The 15,517-nt window shown below is 41.7% G+C and overlaps 1 protein-coding gene and 1 long non-coding RNA gene across 7 annotated transcripts in view; one reads left to right on the forward strand and one right to left on the reverse strand.

Moving 5' to 3' along the window:
* Positions 1-15,181, reverse strand: part of MARF1 (meiosis regulator and mRNA stability factor 1) — a 34,867-nt gene extending 19,686 nt beyond the window's left edge. For 4 of the 6 annotated variants that reach the window (XM_039885410.1, XM_039885409.1, XM_039885408.1 and 1 more), the window contains exons 1-12: positions 15,061-15,181; positions 11,875-12,076; positions 9,394-10,086; positions 8,471-8,645; positions 7,312-7,538; positions 6,022-6,139; positions 5,284-5,456; positions 3,395-3,823; positions 3,036-3,193; positions 2,795-2,950; positions 1,593-1,755; positions 711-889 (exon numbers count right to left, since the gene is read on the reverse strand). In XM_039885410.1, coding sequence (XP_039741344.1) covers positions 711-889; positions 1,593-1,755; positions 2,795-2,950; positions 3,036-3,193; positions 3,395-3,823; positions 5,284-5,456; positions 6,022-6,139; positions 7,312-7,538; positions 8,471-8,645; positions 9,394-10,086; positions 11,875-12,018 — 2,615 coding nt within the window. In that variant the 5' untranslated portion in view covers positions 12,019-12,076; positions 15,061-15,181. Of the gene's footprint in view, positions 1-710; positions 890-1,592; positions 1,756-2,794; positions 2,951-3,035; positions 3,194-3,394; positions 3,824-5,283; positions 5,457-6,021; positions 6,140-7,311; positions 7,539-8,470; positions 8,646-9,393; positions 10,087-11,874; positions 12,077-14,278; positions 14,495-15,060 lie in introns of those variants that run through there. The other 2 variants (XM_039885407.1, XM_039885406.1) reach the window with 2 other exon arrangements.
* Positions 820-2,865, forward strand: LOC120620429 (uncharacterized). The gene is made up of 3 exons (XR_005657861.1): positions 820-953; positions 2,229-2,379; positions 2,757-2,865. It is a non-coding gene; the product is annotated as an uncharacterized LOC120620429 (long non-coding RNA).
* Positions 15,182-15,517: the final 336 nt, after the last annotated feature.

Genomic DNA, 15,517 nt, shown 5'->3' on the forward strand with positions numbered 1-15,517 from the left:
TACCACGCAGTGAGACAAACGCCGTGTTAATTCAGAGCAAAAGGCAGAAGAGCGCGAATGGCTCCTGTTGCACTGCGGTTCGTCTGTGAGAGAGGAGAGAGTGGGAGTCCTGTAGTTGAGGGTACTCAGAAGTGAGTCTTTTGTCACTAGCTCCCTGCAAAGCAGAGAGAGCCAAAGAAGAACCAAAGCTGATTCTGAATAAAACCATCACCAGATTCCCGAGATTGACAGAGTTGTAACGAGACTTATGGGGCTGGTGTCTATTTGACATCATGACAGTACCTGCAAGTTGAGAGCTTGGCTCTTTGTAGATCTACCCTTTATGGACCAATCTACTGTCTACTAAGATTTGAAGGTAATATTTCAGAATCTCCAGGCTTATAAACTTTTCTTGTCGAGGTCTACTATTTTTAGAAGCTGTTCTGAATATGTGGAATATTATTTCACTCCTAAGTGCCTGCCAAGTTTAAGCTGTACTTTACCTTTGATTAATGCCTGGACCAAGAGTCAAATTATTCTACCTAGCTTATTTCTAACTTATTATTTCTAACTACTAGCTTACTTTCAACTCTATCAATTCATAATAAGCATTACTGCATACATAATCACCACAAAATGGTTGGGAACATGACAAAACCTATTTTTATTATTTACAAAATTGCTTCAAGTCCTGAAATAACTGGCTTGTTTGCTTTTTTTTTTTTTTTTACCTCAGTAAAGAGAGTGATTTATTAGCAGCTCCTGTGGCAAGTGAGACCAGGATCTTCTTGCTGCCAATTTTGTATCTGTGGAGGCTATTCACCGCACTGATGGCTTCCTGTAAGTTTTCCATCTGAACAACAGCCTTGAGCTGATAATCTGTATGGGGGCTGAGCTCAACACTCTTCACCTACAGCAGTGAAAAGGAAAACAGAATGCGAGTCTACCAGAACCTTGTCACCTCAAGACTAAAGGTGAGTCATTAAGGGACATATCTGTGGACTTCAGCAAAGTGAGGGGACCTGTCTGAACTCTGCACTTCTGCCAATCAGACCTAAGTGACCTGGGTGACTTTCATGGCCGTGCCACCGGCCTGGCCCGCTTGTGTGTTCTGAACACTTGGCTCTCTGATGCAAGCTCAGAGGCCGAGACATGGACAGGGTCTCTGGGGTCTTCTCCAGACCCGTGAAAACTTGGGGCATAACTGTTTTACGAGTCTGGAAAAGGTGCATTTGTAGCAAACTGCACCTAAAAACTGAATCGCATATATAGTAAGATGCTAACAAAAACAGCCGACATTATTTCATAACTCTATTTCCAGATTTTAGCAGCCAGAGCTAACTAAAACCCGTCAGTATTTTATTTCCCAAAGTATCATTTAAACCCTAGCCTGAGACCACAAGTGCTTCTCTGCTAGGTTTCTTGCTCTCCGGGCTGTGTCCTAAACACTGGATGCACGGCACCACCACGAGCAGATCAAAGGATGAAGGAAGGAGTTCAGACTCGGTCAGTAACACGTACATCCTCTGTGGATATGTGTGAAATCAAGTTTTCTCGATGTGAAATGCCAGCAAAGAGTGAAACAAAGGCAAGAACAAGAGTGAAAAGGGTACCTTGCCGTGTCTGGAAAATGCTTCCTGCATGAGCTGCTGCAGCTCCTTCCGGGATAATCTGTAGTCTATGTTGCTGATCTGGATGTCAGCACCATTTGCAAATGTGTCTGAGCAGTTGGCACCAATGCTTGAATTTGCAACGTTGAAAGCAAGTGGAGATGCTCTGTTCAAAAGGTTTAGAGACATACTAATGCTTAAAACATACATACTGAGATAATTTTTAAATGTTATTCTATTTATGTAGTCTATATCATTTAGGCTTTGTTTGAAGCTATACATAGACAGAGCTTGCCACAACACAATTTGGTTTTCAAATGTATTTATGTTAAGCATACACTGATTTAGACTTATTATTAAAAGTACTATCTGTTGATATTGTAAAAACAACCAGTAAATTATTTAATATCAAGTATTCTTTCACCGGATTATTTCAAGCTAAAGGTAGAAATTACGGGCAGATGTGATGAACTAATTTTCCACTTTGGGCATTTGTTCTTAGGAAATTAGCTTGTGATACTAACGTAAGTCATGTAACCTCCCTCAGCTTTGAAAAAGCTAGATATTCTTCCTCAGATGTTGCAGTCCTTCTCCATATAAGGCAAAGTTTTGTGTGAAGTTTTAAATGTAATTTTACAGGTCCAAAGTCACTTTCTACAGTGAGTCTACATCAGCTCAGCAGATCACATGCAATGCTAGAAGGAGCTCATGGGATGTAACATGGCCTTATGGCTCCTTCTGTCTTGCAAGCCTCCAGAATTACTCTGTGGGTTTGGAAAGCTTAGATAAGGTGAGTATCGTTACAAAGGTGTACAGAGGACTGCACTTCTCAAATGGCTTCCTATAATTATCCTACACATAGGAATAACCATTGTTTATCTAGTTTGGGCCTTTCCCTCAACATGACGAAGGGAAGGAAGTGATGAGGACATCTTAATGTGCCTCCCACTGTTGGCCAGGACCCACAGGACAAGCTTCTCTCTCTGCCCTCTGCTGACGAATGGCCACGTGAAGGAGGGAGAGATGGTGGAAAGCACTGCCCCCAGTGTTAGCTGAGATCACCTGAGGAAAGGGGGGCTGGCAGGGAAGGGATGAAGGACTTCTCTTTTACTTTACGCGCTTCTGTATAGTTTCAATTCTTTTACGTGTGCACGTCATCCTTTCCAGTGCACGTAAGCACCCGCGGATCACAGAGCTGGACTCACCGAGACCAAGGTGGAGACGCGAGCAGAGGCCCGACCTGCCTTGCTGCAATCAACTTGCTGAAAGCAGATGGGTAACTCACTTGGAACAAAGTCTCCTCTTTGTCTTTTTTCTCCACAGGAGAACTGGTAACACTTTGGGCACTGAGGTTCTCTTTTCTAATGGAGGGAAAATCAAAGGGAAAAGGTCATTTATTTTCCTTCACTTGGAAAAGCAACTACGAGAAAGAGCAACTCAACCTACTTAGGATTGGTTCTGTAAATGGAGTCTGCCATCCCGGAGTTTTTCGGTGTGGGCGCCACAGCACCCGGGTTTCTGTGTGGAGGGGCCACCAGTCTCAGGTTGGCCTGCGGGGGCTCACAGCTTCTAGTGCCAGTCTTCGACTCCATGCGGCACAGTTCCTTAAAAGAGACAAGTGCAGTGGAGTTTAAACTCTAAGTACCCGAGGTGTGTTAGACCTCATACAGAAACCCTTTGCCTTTGGGTATCATCGAAAACGGAAATAAAGAGAGGGCACACCAAAGCAAGCAGGCATCTAAAACACAGGGACAAAGAAACCAAGCCTGCCAGAAACTTGGGAAAGCAAGAAGTATCAAAAGTACCTGTAAACTTTTCACATTTGTGTTTTTTGTAGCTGATCCAGAATGCGCCTGCGACCCTTTTCCAGGCATGGCTTTGGCACTGGAAGGTTGTTCACTTGCATCTCTGATGAGGCACAATTTTGGATTCTTAAGTTTTTTGGGAGACTTCGCTTTATCAGTAATTGCATTTGAAGCTTTTGTTTCACAGAGTTCTCTATTTTTTGGAGTAAATGACACAATGATCCTGTTCCCAAAGACATCTTCATTTTCCATTCGCTTCTGAGCCCGTTCTGCACTGTCCTGGTTTATGAAGCGGAGGACGGCACTGCAACCTGTGATGCTCAGCACTTTCCCACCACAGTTATCCGACAGGCGTCTGAGCCTGTTGCTGATGCTCTTGCCATCTTTATTCGCTGGGAGGTTATAAACATAGAGCAGAGTGTGGCACTGCTGATACAGAAGAGAAATGTTACCACAGGTTAACTCGAGGGCACGCACTCAATTAATTACAAGAAAAGAACAGTGAGTGATCTCCGAACAAGCTAGCTACCTGGGAGGGGAGGTAATAATGATCCAGTCGGGAGAAGGTGAACTTATTTAGACCGAAAAACACAGAAAAAGAGAAATGTACCTGAGTTATCGCTCTAGTGAATGAGATTGGCAAGATTCAACGTTATGAATAACGTCTTTTTTTTTTTTAACCATAAGGAATAAGGATCTTTCACCTAAATACTACATTTGACTTAAAGGTCTTCTACATTAGAAAAGTGAATGTCACACAGAAGCAGAGGGAGAAAACCCAGCTATAGCCAAAAGACCAAAACATAATGACTAACAGCAAAATGAGTTAGCAGGGCGGCTCCAAAGGCTGATGGAGGGCCTGTGTGTTACTCTGTGGGCCTGACTCCGGTATCCCCAACTGCGGGTCTCCTCAGCACGTGATTAATCTTGGCTCATTTGGGGTGTTAGGGAATGCAGGGGGACTAGCAGCCTAAGAGCTTGGATCAGGGGGCTTGGGGTCCAGTCTTTGCTCTGCTGTGATCAGCATGTCTGACCACCAACGAACTGCTTTCTTTTCCTATGTGCTGATTTCCTCCTCCCTGTAATGAGGACATTGGGTGAGATAATTTCTCTAAGGTGCTTCTGTTAATTCTAAAGTTATTTAATTATGTTAAAACTGCATTTAATATACAGGATGGCCCACACCTCTGTTTCATCCACACTACAGCTCCTGTCCATTATTACTATTCAAGAGTTATGCAAATATTCTCCAAACAGCATAAGCACAGCTCAGCATTGCAGTAAACCTTCTTATCCCAAATTAAGACTATCAGAGATGCTCATCCTGATGTAAACATGCTCATATTTTCCTATCGCGTGCCTTAACAGGCCACAAGTGTAGCAATAACCACTCCTAATTGTGCACGTGCATGACAAGGCATGTTACTGTAGAAAAGAGGCTCACAGGCCTGCTGGAGCTTAGAGATTAAATGCCTAAAAACTGTACGATTACTCTGTTTGACTCCAACCACAGCAGTAGGTACAAAACATCATCATATTCTTTACCCACAATACGTGGTAGCAAAAGGAGCAATGACTCTTATTCCGTTACTTCTATCAGTCTGACACAAAACATTGCTAGCTTTGGAGACACTGGCAAGTGGCTGCTGATAAGGTAAATCTAAAAGTCGATTCCCTATGAGATTTTGAAAAAGAAAAGCAACATTCATACATCAAGTCTCTGGATATTTTAAGGGAAGACTGAAGGTTTCTGAATCTTATTTCAAAATCTGGTCAGCCTCCTACAAAGAACAGCCTCCCCTGGGCTTGGAGACCCCCTTGTTAAGGGCTGTGTTCAGCCTCCCTAATCTAACGCTGGAACACAGCAAAAAGAATGCAAACCCACTTACTGGCATTTTTAGTGGTAACCTGGGGGGCAAGTCGGAAATGAATTCTTCAAATCTGATCAGTTCGTTAGCATGATGCAGTAGTGCTTCTGAGGCCTGGTTTTTATGGACCAAAATTATATGGAAACCATGCCTGTGTCTCAGGTCACTAAGTTCCAATGCAAAATTGACATCAGCTGAAAGAAAAGGTACAGCCCAACCCCATCCCCAAACATTAGAAACACTTGACAGAGACAGACAACTCTACTGACACCTACTGAGAAGGAATGGCTGGACTGTATTCAAAGTCGCTCCCTCTCCCTTTTTAGAACAGGAGCACATTTCGTTATCAGAGGAATTAACACAGTAAGACAATTTCACCACATGCTTATACTGAATCCCAAGACACATGTTACTTCCAGTTCTGACAGGGAGCAAATATTAATATCTTGGGGAGTGTCAATTTTGGAAATTACTCATCTTAGATTTTTAAAATTAGCAACATTGTGCCCAGGGTTTTAAAAAATTATATTTTCTTTAATAAACTTGGCCCCACAAAAATCCTTACTCAAGTTCCAAGGAGGAAATACAGAAATCCATGTAGACACAATTGTTTTTCTAAAACAGTTCTCAAAAATGAGCATAAGTATGTCCTATGTATTTCAGCCTCTTTGGGGATGTTTTACTTTAACATCTTTTGGCTTCTATAATAATTCCCACTCAGTGAGTCTAGGTGAAACGAGCACAGGTTTTCATACTTACTTGACACAAGAACCACAGTGGCTGGAGCAGTGTGCGTATTTGCAAACCTTCGGAGACTCTGGCGGAGTTTATCATCAGCAGCATTCTTTGCAGTAGCATTGATGTGGGCAACAGTTACCTGCATTAATTTATGATAAAGACAAATGAGCAAAGGCTGAGTGAGAAAATCACTACACATTCTGCTCACATCTTAATAAACTGTCCTTGAGGGAAGAAACTATTATGATTGCAACTTAGGAACAGAAAAAAAATTACAACCACATTTCCATAATTTCAAATTTGGTTCTCCATATGAATTAATTGGTTCCATTATTATCCCAGCTTTCATCCCTTTCTCCTTTTGCTTCATCCATCCCCCCTTCAGAAAATATGCAGAGAAAAGGAAGTGAAATTTATAGTTAAATGAGCTCTCATGAGTAGCTTTTGACAACAATTTGGGAGTGGCAGATATCTCTGATACATGATTAAGATAAGATTTGGGGCTGTACTTGATGTTCTTTGTCTGTGCTATATACACCATCTGTGCCTTCAGGATCTGGGGTTAGGTGGTGGGAGAGGAGAGGCATCTGCACCTTAGGGAGCTAACATGTTTATTCCTGTTAAAACTATCAGGTTCACATGTAAGAAAAGGTTGGTTTTGAGAGGTGCATACAATACACAACAGAATTTATTAGGTTCTATAAAGAATATAAACATAATTTTAGGCAGCAATATGACATATCAATGAAACTAAGAGTCAAAAGAACTAAATCCTATTTCCAGTTTAAGAGAACAGATTTTGGGGTAAATCTGGATTTAAATCTTAGCTCATTCACTTACTGGACATGTGATCTTAAAAAAATTGTTAACCACTTGGGGGGCCTGTTTCATTTATAAATTTCAAATAATAAATCTTCTGAGCCTTGAAAATCAAAGGAAATGATACATATGTAATTATTATATGGGATTGGTACTATCACAAATAAGCATCATTATTAAAAATCAGACAAAATTAAATGGTTCTTAGTACAGCAGGCCTCGAATAATGTCATTTCATTCAGAGGAACCTAACTTGTTTATATCAATTAGCCTATGATAAAACGGTTTTCATTATATATCATTTCACTTAAAGTGGCAGAATCTGTTGATGGCACTGTGAATTTACTGTGCTTTAGAAATAATCTTTTGCTAATTTCCTTTATTTGCAAACAGCACAAATGCATATTGTTAAACAAATTTTTAATTGAAATTATGTTTTAAAAAATCACAGGTGCTTATTCTATCATAATAGGTTAAAATTCTTTTTTTTACCTGACAATTATTGAGCTCTTGAATAACTTCTTTGTTTTCTTTACTGATGTCACACACACAGATGAATTCTGCTTCCCTGTGGCCTTTGAAAAACTTCTCACGGATCCTCTGTACAACAGCAGTCGCTGAGCGGCCTGAAGGAACTGAGCAGTTTTCAATATCCCAAAAAACTCCAATGGGGGGTAAGTTTTCTAGCACCTGTCCAGCTAGCGCGACTTCCGGTGACCCTTAAGAAATGTTAACACTTTCAATCAGGCATAGTGAAAAAGACATGGCAAATAAAAATAAAATAGGTAGCTACCTATCATTCTTAGTGGCAGAAAAATGAAACTGTTGATGGATTTTAAGAATATCAACCTCACTGGCTGATCTAATAACAACCCTCAAGACTGTTGCCACAGTCTCTCCAGTAAATAGTTCTATCTTTTTTAGGAGAGAACAAACCTAAAGGTCAGGTTACTTTAAGCTCACAATACATCCATCGCAAAGCATGAGCCACCCTCATGCTGATCAGCTGTGCGTCTCTGAACACTAGCACAGAGGTGAATGGATGCTGTAGCTCTGGGAACTGGTTTTCATGCTCCACCCATGCTTGTCTACCTACTCAGTATGTAAGAACAATAAAGAGGCAATGAAAGGTAAAGTTCTTACTGTCCATCATCTTAAATGATTTTAGTACTGTGTTAACATCAGATTTAATTTTTATATGTTTTCAAAAGAAAATGTCACATTAACTATTTTAAGGGAAATAATCTTAGGTTTTCAAATATTTTTCACTAGCCATTACCAAATCTTTCTAGATACTAAGTCCTTTAGGGAGTATACAAGTGTGATTATGTGATTAACGAGTGTGATTATCACCCTAAGTTGACACTAAGTCCCACCTGGCACTATTTCTCCTAATATACTCCCATTTTTTATACACAGCTTCGGATCTCAAATAGCCTCAGCCCAACAGAAAGGGCAAATGAGTTGTCTGTAAAAATAAAAGGATTTTTACCAAGAGATGGAAGTAGAGACTCACATACACAGTAGCTTTAGAACCATAAGAAATCTTTAAAAGGTGATTAGGTGCAGTTCGTATCAGATATTCAACTGACGGAACACTACTGAATAGAAAACTTCAAATATGCACATTTTATACTGTACTGTCATTTACCAAATTTTGCAGCAGCTTTCCCTAGACCGGTCGCCAGTAACAACGTGGTCTCCGTCCCCGTTCCTTTGGTTCCACAGCCATTACACAGAGGAATAGTAACAGGTGCGGTCTGGGTATTTGGAGGTGGTATATTTGGCCAGACTTTAGCAGCAGCAATAACACTATTTCTTGCCGGCTGTTTTAAAATTTTTTTTAAAAAAGGAAGTTCAGATACATCATTTCAGAATCTAGAATTATATACAACTGAAAACACATTCTAAGTGTTTCTCTTTTCTACCTGCTAACCTCTGATAAAATGTCTTTTCAAATCATCTTTCACAGAACTGTTAGTTATCGATTCATAAATTCACTTCAAGAAATGACTTGAAGTGATCAGGAAAGACAGCCACATGATCGCACCTTTACATTCTGGAGCATGTGTCTGCTGCAATGGAGACCTCAGACATACTTTACATAAAGGGATTTAAAGTCTTCACTTAAACACAGGTGTGATTGAGGCCACGTTTTAAGTTCCTCAAATTATTACAAAAGGACAACATGCAGTTAGCTATATGACATGAATGGGTCCATGTATAAAGTGTATGTTAGTTATAAGAAATCACGACTGTGCTCTAGCCTTTGAAGCAAAAACAGAACACGAGGCTTGGCCGAGCTAGGTTCACATGTAAGCAACAGATTTATTGCAAGAGGCCCAAAAAGCATAAACTACATAACAATTACTGTCCTTTTCTGAATGGTCCCTCCCATTTTACCCTTTGGTTCTTTCAGCCCACCAACAGTTATGCTGACGGGGAGAAAGCTATGTCATGGAAGGATCTTCAAAACCCCATGCACAACCAAGGATTTTCGAGATATAGTCACTTCTCAAAAGTCACTCCTCAAAGCTCAGCTGCACCCAACATACCAAATAAAAAGATACGAACCTTGTTTAGACAGTCTTCGCAGTAAAGGGAGCCCTTCAAACACACCGGAGGGACCACATTTAGGTGCAAAGAGTTGGTGCACAAGTGAGGCGTTAGCTCCGACTGTGAAATGTGCTCTTCCAAATGCCCTGGAGCCCCACTTGTGAAATCAGAACAGGGGAAATAGCCAGCGGAGGTGCAGCCCTGGAGAGCCGGGAACTGATGCAGCGTGTGCATGTTACCGTTGCATGACTGGAAATGGAGCTTTCCACAACAGGGCAGGTGTTGGCGGGAAGATACATTACTTTCTAGACACATGCTGGGAAAGTCACTTGCAATGCCGGCCAAATTGTTCCTAGCTGAGGCATTCTGGAGTGAAGATGCAGACTGGAAAGCAAACCCTGACCCTACCTGACACGTGATTGTCCTGGTGCTTTGCGAGTCTAACAGTGTGCCCGTGTGAATCAAGCTACCAGCACCTCCGCCACCGCCACCGCCACCGCCACCACCAAAATGCATTGGTGAAGTGGAGGGTTCATTAGTGCAATGAGCACAGCAGCTTACTTTGGGGACAGCTGAAAGCTGTATTTTAGGTTGCTGAAGAGAATGAATATCTGGAAGTGGGACTGCAGGAAAAAGTTTAGAGCCAGCATGAAGGGGAGATGGTACATCCTTTAATTCCACAGCAACTTTCTTGTTCTCCATGTACTCTTTCTGAGAAAAGAAAATCAGAATACAAGTTAATTTTATGAGGCCAGTGATTTCTGGTTACATCTCACTGCATTCGACCATGGAGACAGTGTTTAATCCTGTTTACACCACTCGATCATGACCAAACAAAATGGAATGGCAGCTAAAACCAGGGGCATTCTTCAGAGAGGTCTGCAGAGGGTGAACATGGAAACAGACTAAAATTAAGACTGCACTCTTCCTGAGTTTTAAGAGACTGGGGGAAGTGTCTTCAGCAAGCCCAGTTAACCATCTACGTCTCCGTTACTTCCCTTTGATAACTTCCCCTTGCCTCACAGCATCTTCTGAAGACAAAATAGGTGGTATGAAAACAACACAGTCACAAACAGCATTCAATAAAGACGGCTGACGAGCAAAGTGCTTTGAGGAAAATACTTAATAGTTCTTACAGTCAGATCATAAGGAGTTTTAGTAAGGTCCTCCAGAGAAGCAGATTCCAAACATTATGGATGAGCTCAGCCATCTGCCCAAGTAGCCCATCTGTGCGAAGGTCGGTAAATGCATTACTGATGACACTTAGCAAACCCTAGGATATCATGACCTAAAGCCATAATGCCAACAATTATTCTGTAGCCAGTGAAAAGCATTACAGTAATTAGAAAACTACCTGGGAAAAGGTACAAGAGAAATAGTTTGTCACATGCTTCTAAAATAGACACAGGAAGTCAGTATATTTACAAAGGTTATGGCATGGCATTGATGTCAGAGGCCTGGGTTTGCATGGGATACTTAACAGTTTTATGACCTTGGATAAGTTACTTTACCTCGCTACACTTCCGTTTCCTCATCCTTCAATTGATATTGAACAATGAGATATACCTCCTACAGTTATTAAGAGGACAAAATGAGATCGTGCACATACAGCAGAGCACCTGGCCACTGAAGGGAGATCTAACTGATCAAGAGCCTGTATGGGCTGATGGCAGGCACTATTAAGCCCTTATACAGGGATCGAGACATGCTCACCCCTCGGAGCACAGAAGAGTCCATCTGACTGCCATGATTTCACTCCTTTTGCTGTGATTCTATACTCATCTGGGAGAAATCTGGATTTTCAGTTAGACTTTCCTAAAAGGGAGGCAATAGCCATGGGCTGATCATCCAATAAGCAGTGTGTTCTGCCCCCTCCGTAATTACAGTTCAGGCTGGAAATGACTGGCATTCTGATTTATAGATACCTGGCTCTTATGGGCAGGTTTATTGTGAGCTGGTCCCCTTGAACATACTTAATTCTGGATGCCACTGACAAAAATCAAGTTTCTGGATCTGTAAAGTTGTCAGCACAATTCTGTATCATTTGACTACTTGAGAGCCAGATCTGCCCTCCCAGGAAGCCCTGCTTGAGCTGCCAATGCTGTCACTTGCCCCTAAAGTAAAACATTTCTGAAATGACCCAAATTACTGATGTCATAAGACTCAGAAGGCCACAGTAAAATAAAATCTATTTTATATTGTCCTCTGATTTTATTCTATAATGTGGATTTTATCTTTGGAATCTGTGACTTTGAGAAACGAATCTTCTCAAGATGTTAACATTAAATATTTAAAACATCGAAGTGCAGTAGTTAAAAAATTATGCTCTCATTGTGTAAGGAATTACAATAATGTGCTACAAGGAGTAATATAAGCAAGATACAAGGGGAAACTTAGCACAAACTCCAAGTCCAAGGAGGGAGACCGCCCCAGACCAAGTGGACCTCTCATCTATTTGCCTTAGGAAATTGCTGTGTCCTTAGTCTTGCACACAGTTACCGTTTGGGGACTAAGTGGCAATGTCTGCTCAGGACGAGAAAAGCAATTAGAGAATTTCCAAAGCCATGGCTTAGCGTCATTATCTTGTTGAAGCCATCCAAGTGTTCTACTGCTGGAGTTCTCAGTTCTGTTTCCTTCCATCATACAGCCACACAAAGTGGTTCAACATTCTTTCATCTTTCTTTTCTTTCATTCTTCCACCCTGTTAAGAATGAGATTTCAATGTTATTTATATGCATAAGTACAAATTTTACCATTAAAATGTGAGACTATAGGTTTTCTTAATTCTCGACTCTCCCTGAAGATTGTTTGTGAGAATCAAAAAGTTAACAGCAAAGAGCATGTAATTTTAGTAAAAGAACAACCACATGTCCTCATTACCAGTTACATAAGATTCTGAAATTGATTTAAAAGCAACTTATCCTACTGTCTTTGATATGAGTATGTAAGGTCCAAATTAAGTGACCTCTGTGGACTTTGAATTTGATTCCGCTATAGAATAAATCGAACCAATTTCTTAGTTTAGTCATTATTAAAGTTCAATCTAGTATACCACTAAAAATCTTAACAGAAATATCAAGTCACAACTGTTATATCTACTCCAGGGCAACAACACTTAAACAGTAGAATAAAAGCAGATCAAATCAATAATAGCCATTGGGCCTGAAGGCAGCCTGCCAATGGTAAGGACAACTGAATCTCATTCCCAAGTCCTCGCCATCATACCCCAACAACCACCTACCCTTACCTAACAGTGACCATTTTAAGGTTATTAATTTATCTTTCAGAAATTTAATCTAGTCATATAGAAAAGAATTCCCTTTTAGTTATCTCTCTGATAAGATGCTCTTTTCAAGCATTTTAACATCTACATAGTATGGTGAGGGACAAGATGACTATACAAGTACTGTATCTAAGGTATAGGACAGCTGATCACTTAAAGCAGGGATGGGTAAACTATGGCCTGCCAGCCAAAACCAGCCCACTGCTTGCATTTAAATGGCCCTTGAACTAAGAATATATTTTACGTTTTTAAAGTCTTAGAAAAAAATCAAAATAATGTTTTATGACATAAAATTGTATGAAATTCAAATTTCAGTGTCTATAAATACCTTTATCAAGACGTGGCCATACTCGTTTGTTGTTAAGTATTATCTATGGTTCATTTTTACACTATGGTTCATTTTTGCAGAGTTGAGTATTTGCAACTGAGACTTTATGGCCCAGAAAGCCTAAAATATTTACTATTGGGAATTTTATGTTGAAGCTACAAAACTTCTTTTGCTTTTCCTATTAAATTTTGGCTTCTTCCTCTGTAAAGCGTGGCTAATTAGATAAAGGAGCCCATCTTTTTGTTTTCACTATTGTGTCACCTGTGCCAAGCGCAGGGCCTGGCTACTTAGTATATACTAAGTAAATATTTGTTGGATAAGGGAATGAATAAAGCTGTTTACCTAGTATATGTTAGTAAATTATTGTACTTGCTTTTCCTATTAAATACAGGTCTTATATCTCCCCACAATCTCTGCTAGGTCATGAGAATTTGTGATGTTCATGACATACACGACTTCGACATGCTCCCGCAAACCTCAAGGCCAATCCTGAAAGTGAGTTGACAGGTAGAGTACAATACAATTTATTAACCATTTTTACTTAACATTATTTCTAAAGTCACCAAATATTTACTTATTACCTCCTATGTAGCAGGCCTATGCTTGGCAAAGAGATACAATGATGAAAACAATCAGATAATGAGATCGATTTATGTAATTTTTCCCCTCCCACGGTATATCTGTGAGATAGACAAGGGAGAAATTGGCCTTATATTACAGAGAAGGAGACAAGTTTAAGGAAATTTTGTAACTTTCTCAAGATCACACAAATAGAAAGGGGGCAGAACCAGGCTTGTCAACCTCTTTCTATCACATCAGGGTGCCTTCACTATTGCTCAACACAGTAAATTTCTGGCCTGCACCCAGGAATTTCCTCCAATGTTCCTAGGAATGCCACTAAGGAATTTAAGTAGCTGAAGCAAGTTCTATTTGATTTGAGTGGAAATCTCAATTCTGCTATTATCCCTCCGAGTCTTTGAGCAATTCAGATAGTGGTTGAGAGCACAGACTCTGAAGTCAGACTATCTGCGTATTAATCCTCAATTCTGCTGCTTCCTATCTGTGCAGCTTTGGACAACTCACAACCTCTGTGAACCTAAGACCCTGCTTGTAGAATGGGCCTGATAATAACAGTAGCAACTTCACAGAGCTGTTGTTTGACGTCGATGAATCAATCAAAGTAGAAACTTTAGCAGTGGCCTTCTCTTAATATCCAATCTAGTCCTTGACCACCACACCATCCCATCATATTACCATTTTTTACCCCATATAGTTCTTCTATCTAAAATTACCTTACTTGCTTTTTCTTTTTGTCTCCTCCACTTAAATATACACTTCATGATAGCACAGATCATGTTTTCTTAGTTTTGTATCTCCTGCATCTAGCACAGTGCCTGGTACATGTCAATTGAACGAATGAAGAGTTCGATAAATGTCTAGGAAAACCGTTTCAATTAGTTTTCAATTTCCCTGAATGCAAAACAGTATTTACTGGTCAGAGATATTGAGAAATCCAAAAGATACAAATGTAACTGGAAAGCTCCTGATAATACCAAAAAGGTGCTTGAGAGACTCTAAAAGGTGTATCACGGTGTCGCGTTACTATTAGTAGTGGGAGTGGCTCGAGCCCTAAGAAAACTCAACATTATCTGTCAAACCAGAGGCTACACCCTAGAGAAAGCTGAAAAACTGATGCAAAACTCTCAGGGGGTTTGAGAAAACACCCGCCCGGTCTTTCCGGGCGCACTTTTCGGAAAGGCTGCTCTCCACACCTGGAGGGCCCCATAGGGAGCAGGGAGACAGATGCGGGCGGAAAGCCGAACATCCCAAAAAGGCAGTAGCGGCAATGCAATGACAGCCGTGAACGGACGTGAAAGGGAGACAACCCAAACCTTCAGCGGGGGCCTGACTGGTGGGTCCGAGTCCTTCCCCTAGGACTAGCCAACTTCCACCACCTCGGCCAGCAATGGGGAAGGTAACGGGGGTGGGGGGGACACTGTCACCCCTCCAGTCTGGTGGCCCCAGAGCAGTGGGCCCATCAGGAACTAGTTCCCAGCACCGCCAGCTCACTCACCTCAGCCGACAGCTCCACCACCGCTCACATTCCGGCCCACCGCCTTTCCCCCGCCCCCCCCCAGGCCCTTTGTTTGTTGACTTCCGCAGCTCCCGCCGCCGCCGCCAAGCGCACCCTCCACTTCCGCTTCCGCACCGAACCGCCCCTGTCGCAAAAACCGACGCCCTTTTCTCCCTGTCGCTCCGCCCCTTCCTCCGCCCCTCCCCCGCCGCCTAGTCCTCCCCGCGCGGGGCGTGCTGGGAACCCGGGGGGGGCGGGGCCTCGCGGCCCTGCAGCCTCGTCAGGCTCAGTCCCCTCCCGATAAACCCCTAAATAGGGGACTTCCCAGGGGGGCGACCCCAGCTTTTGGGGCGAAAACCTCAGTTTAAGGAGGCGTTCCCCTTGGCTCATCGTTGTAGACTGGAAAGGAACCTGAAAGCGGAGAATTAAGGCGCTTGTGAGGTGGAACCAGGGGAAA

This window comes from Pteropus medius, unplaced genomic scaffold, assembly GCF_902729225.1.
Source record: "Pteropus medius unplaced genomic scaffold, Ma_sr-lr_union100, whole genome shotgun sequence".
NCBI lineage: Eukaryota > Metazoa > Chordata > Mammalia > Chiroptera > Pteropodidae > Pteropus > Pteropus medius.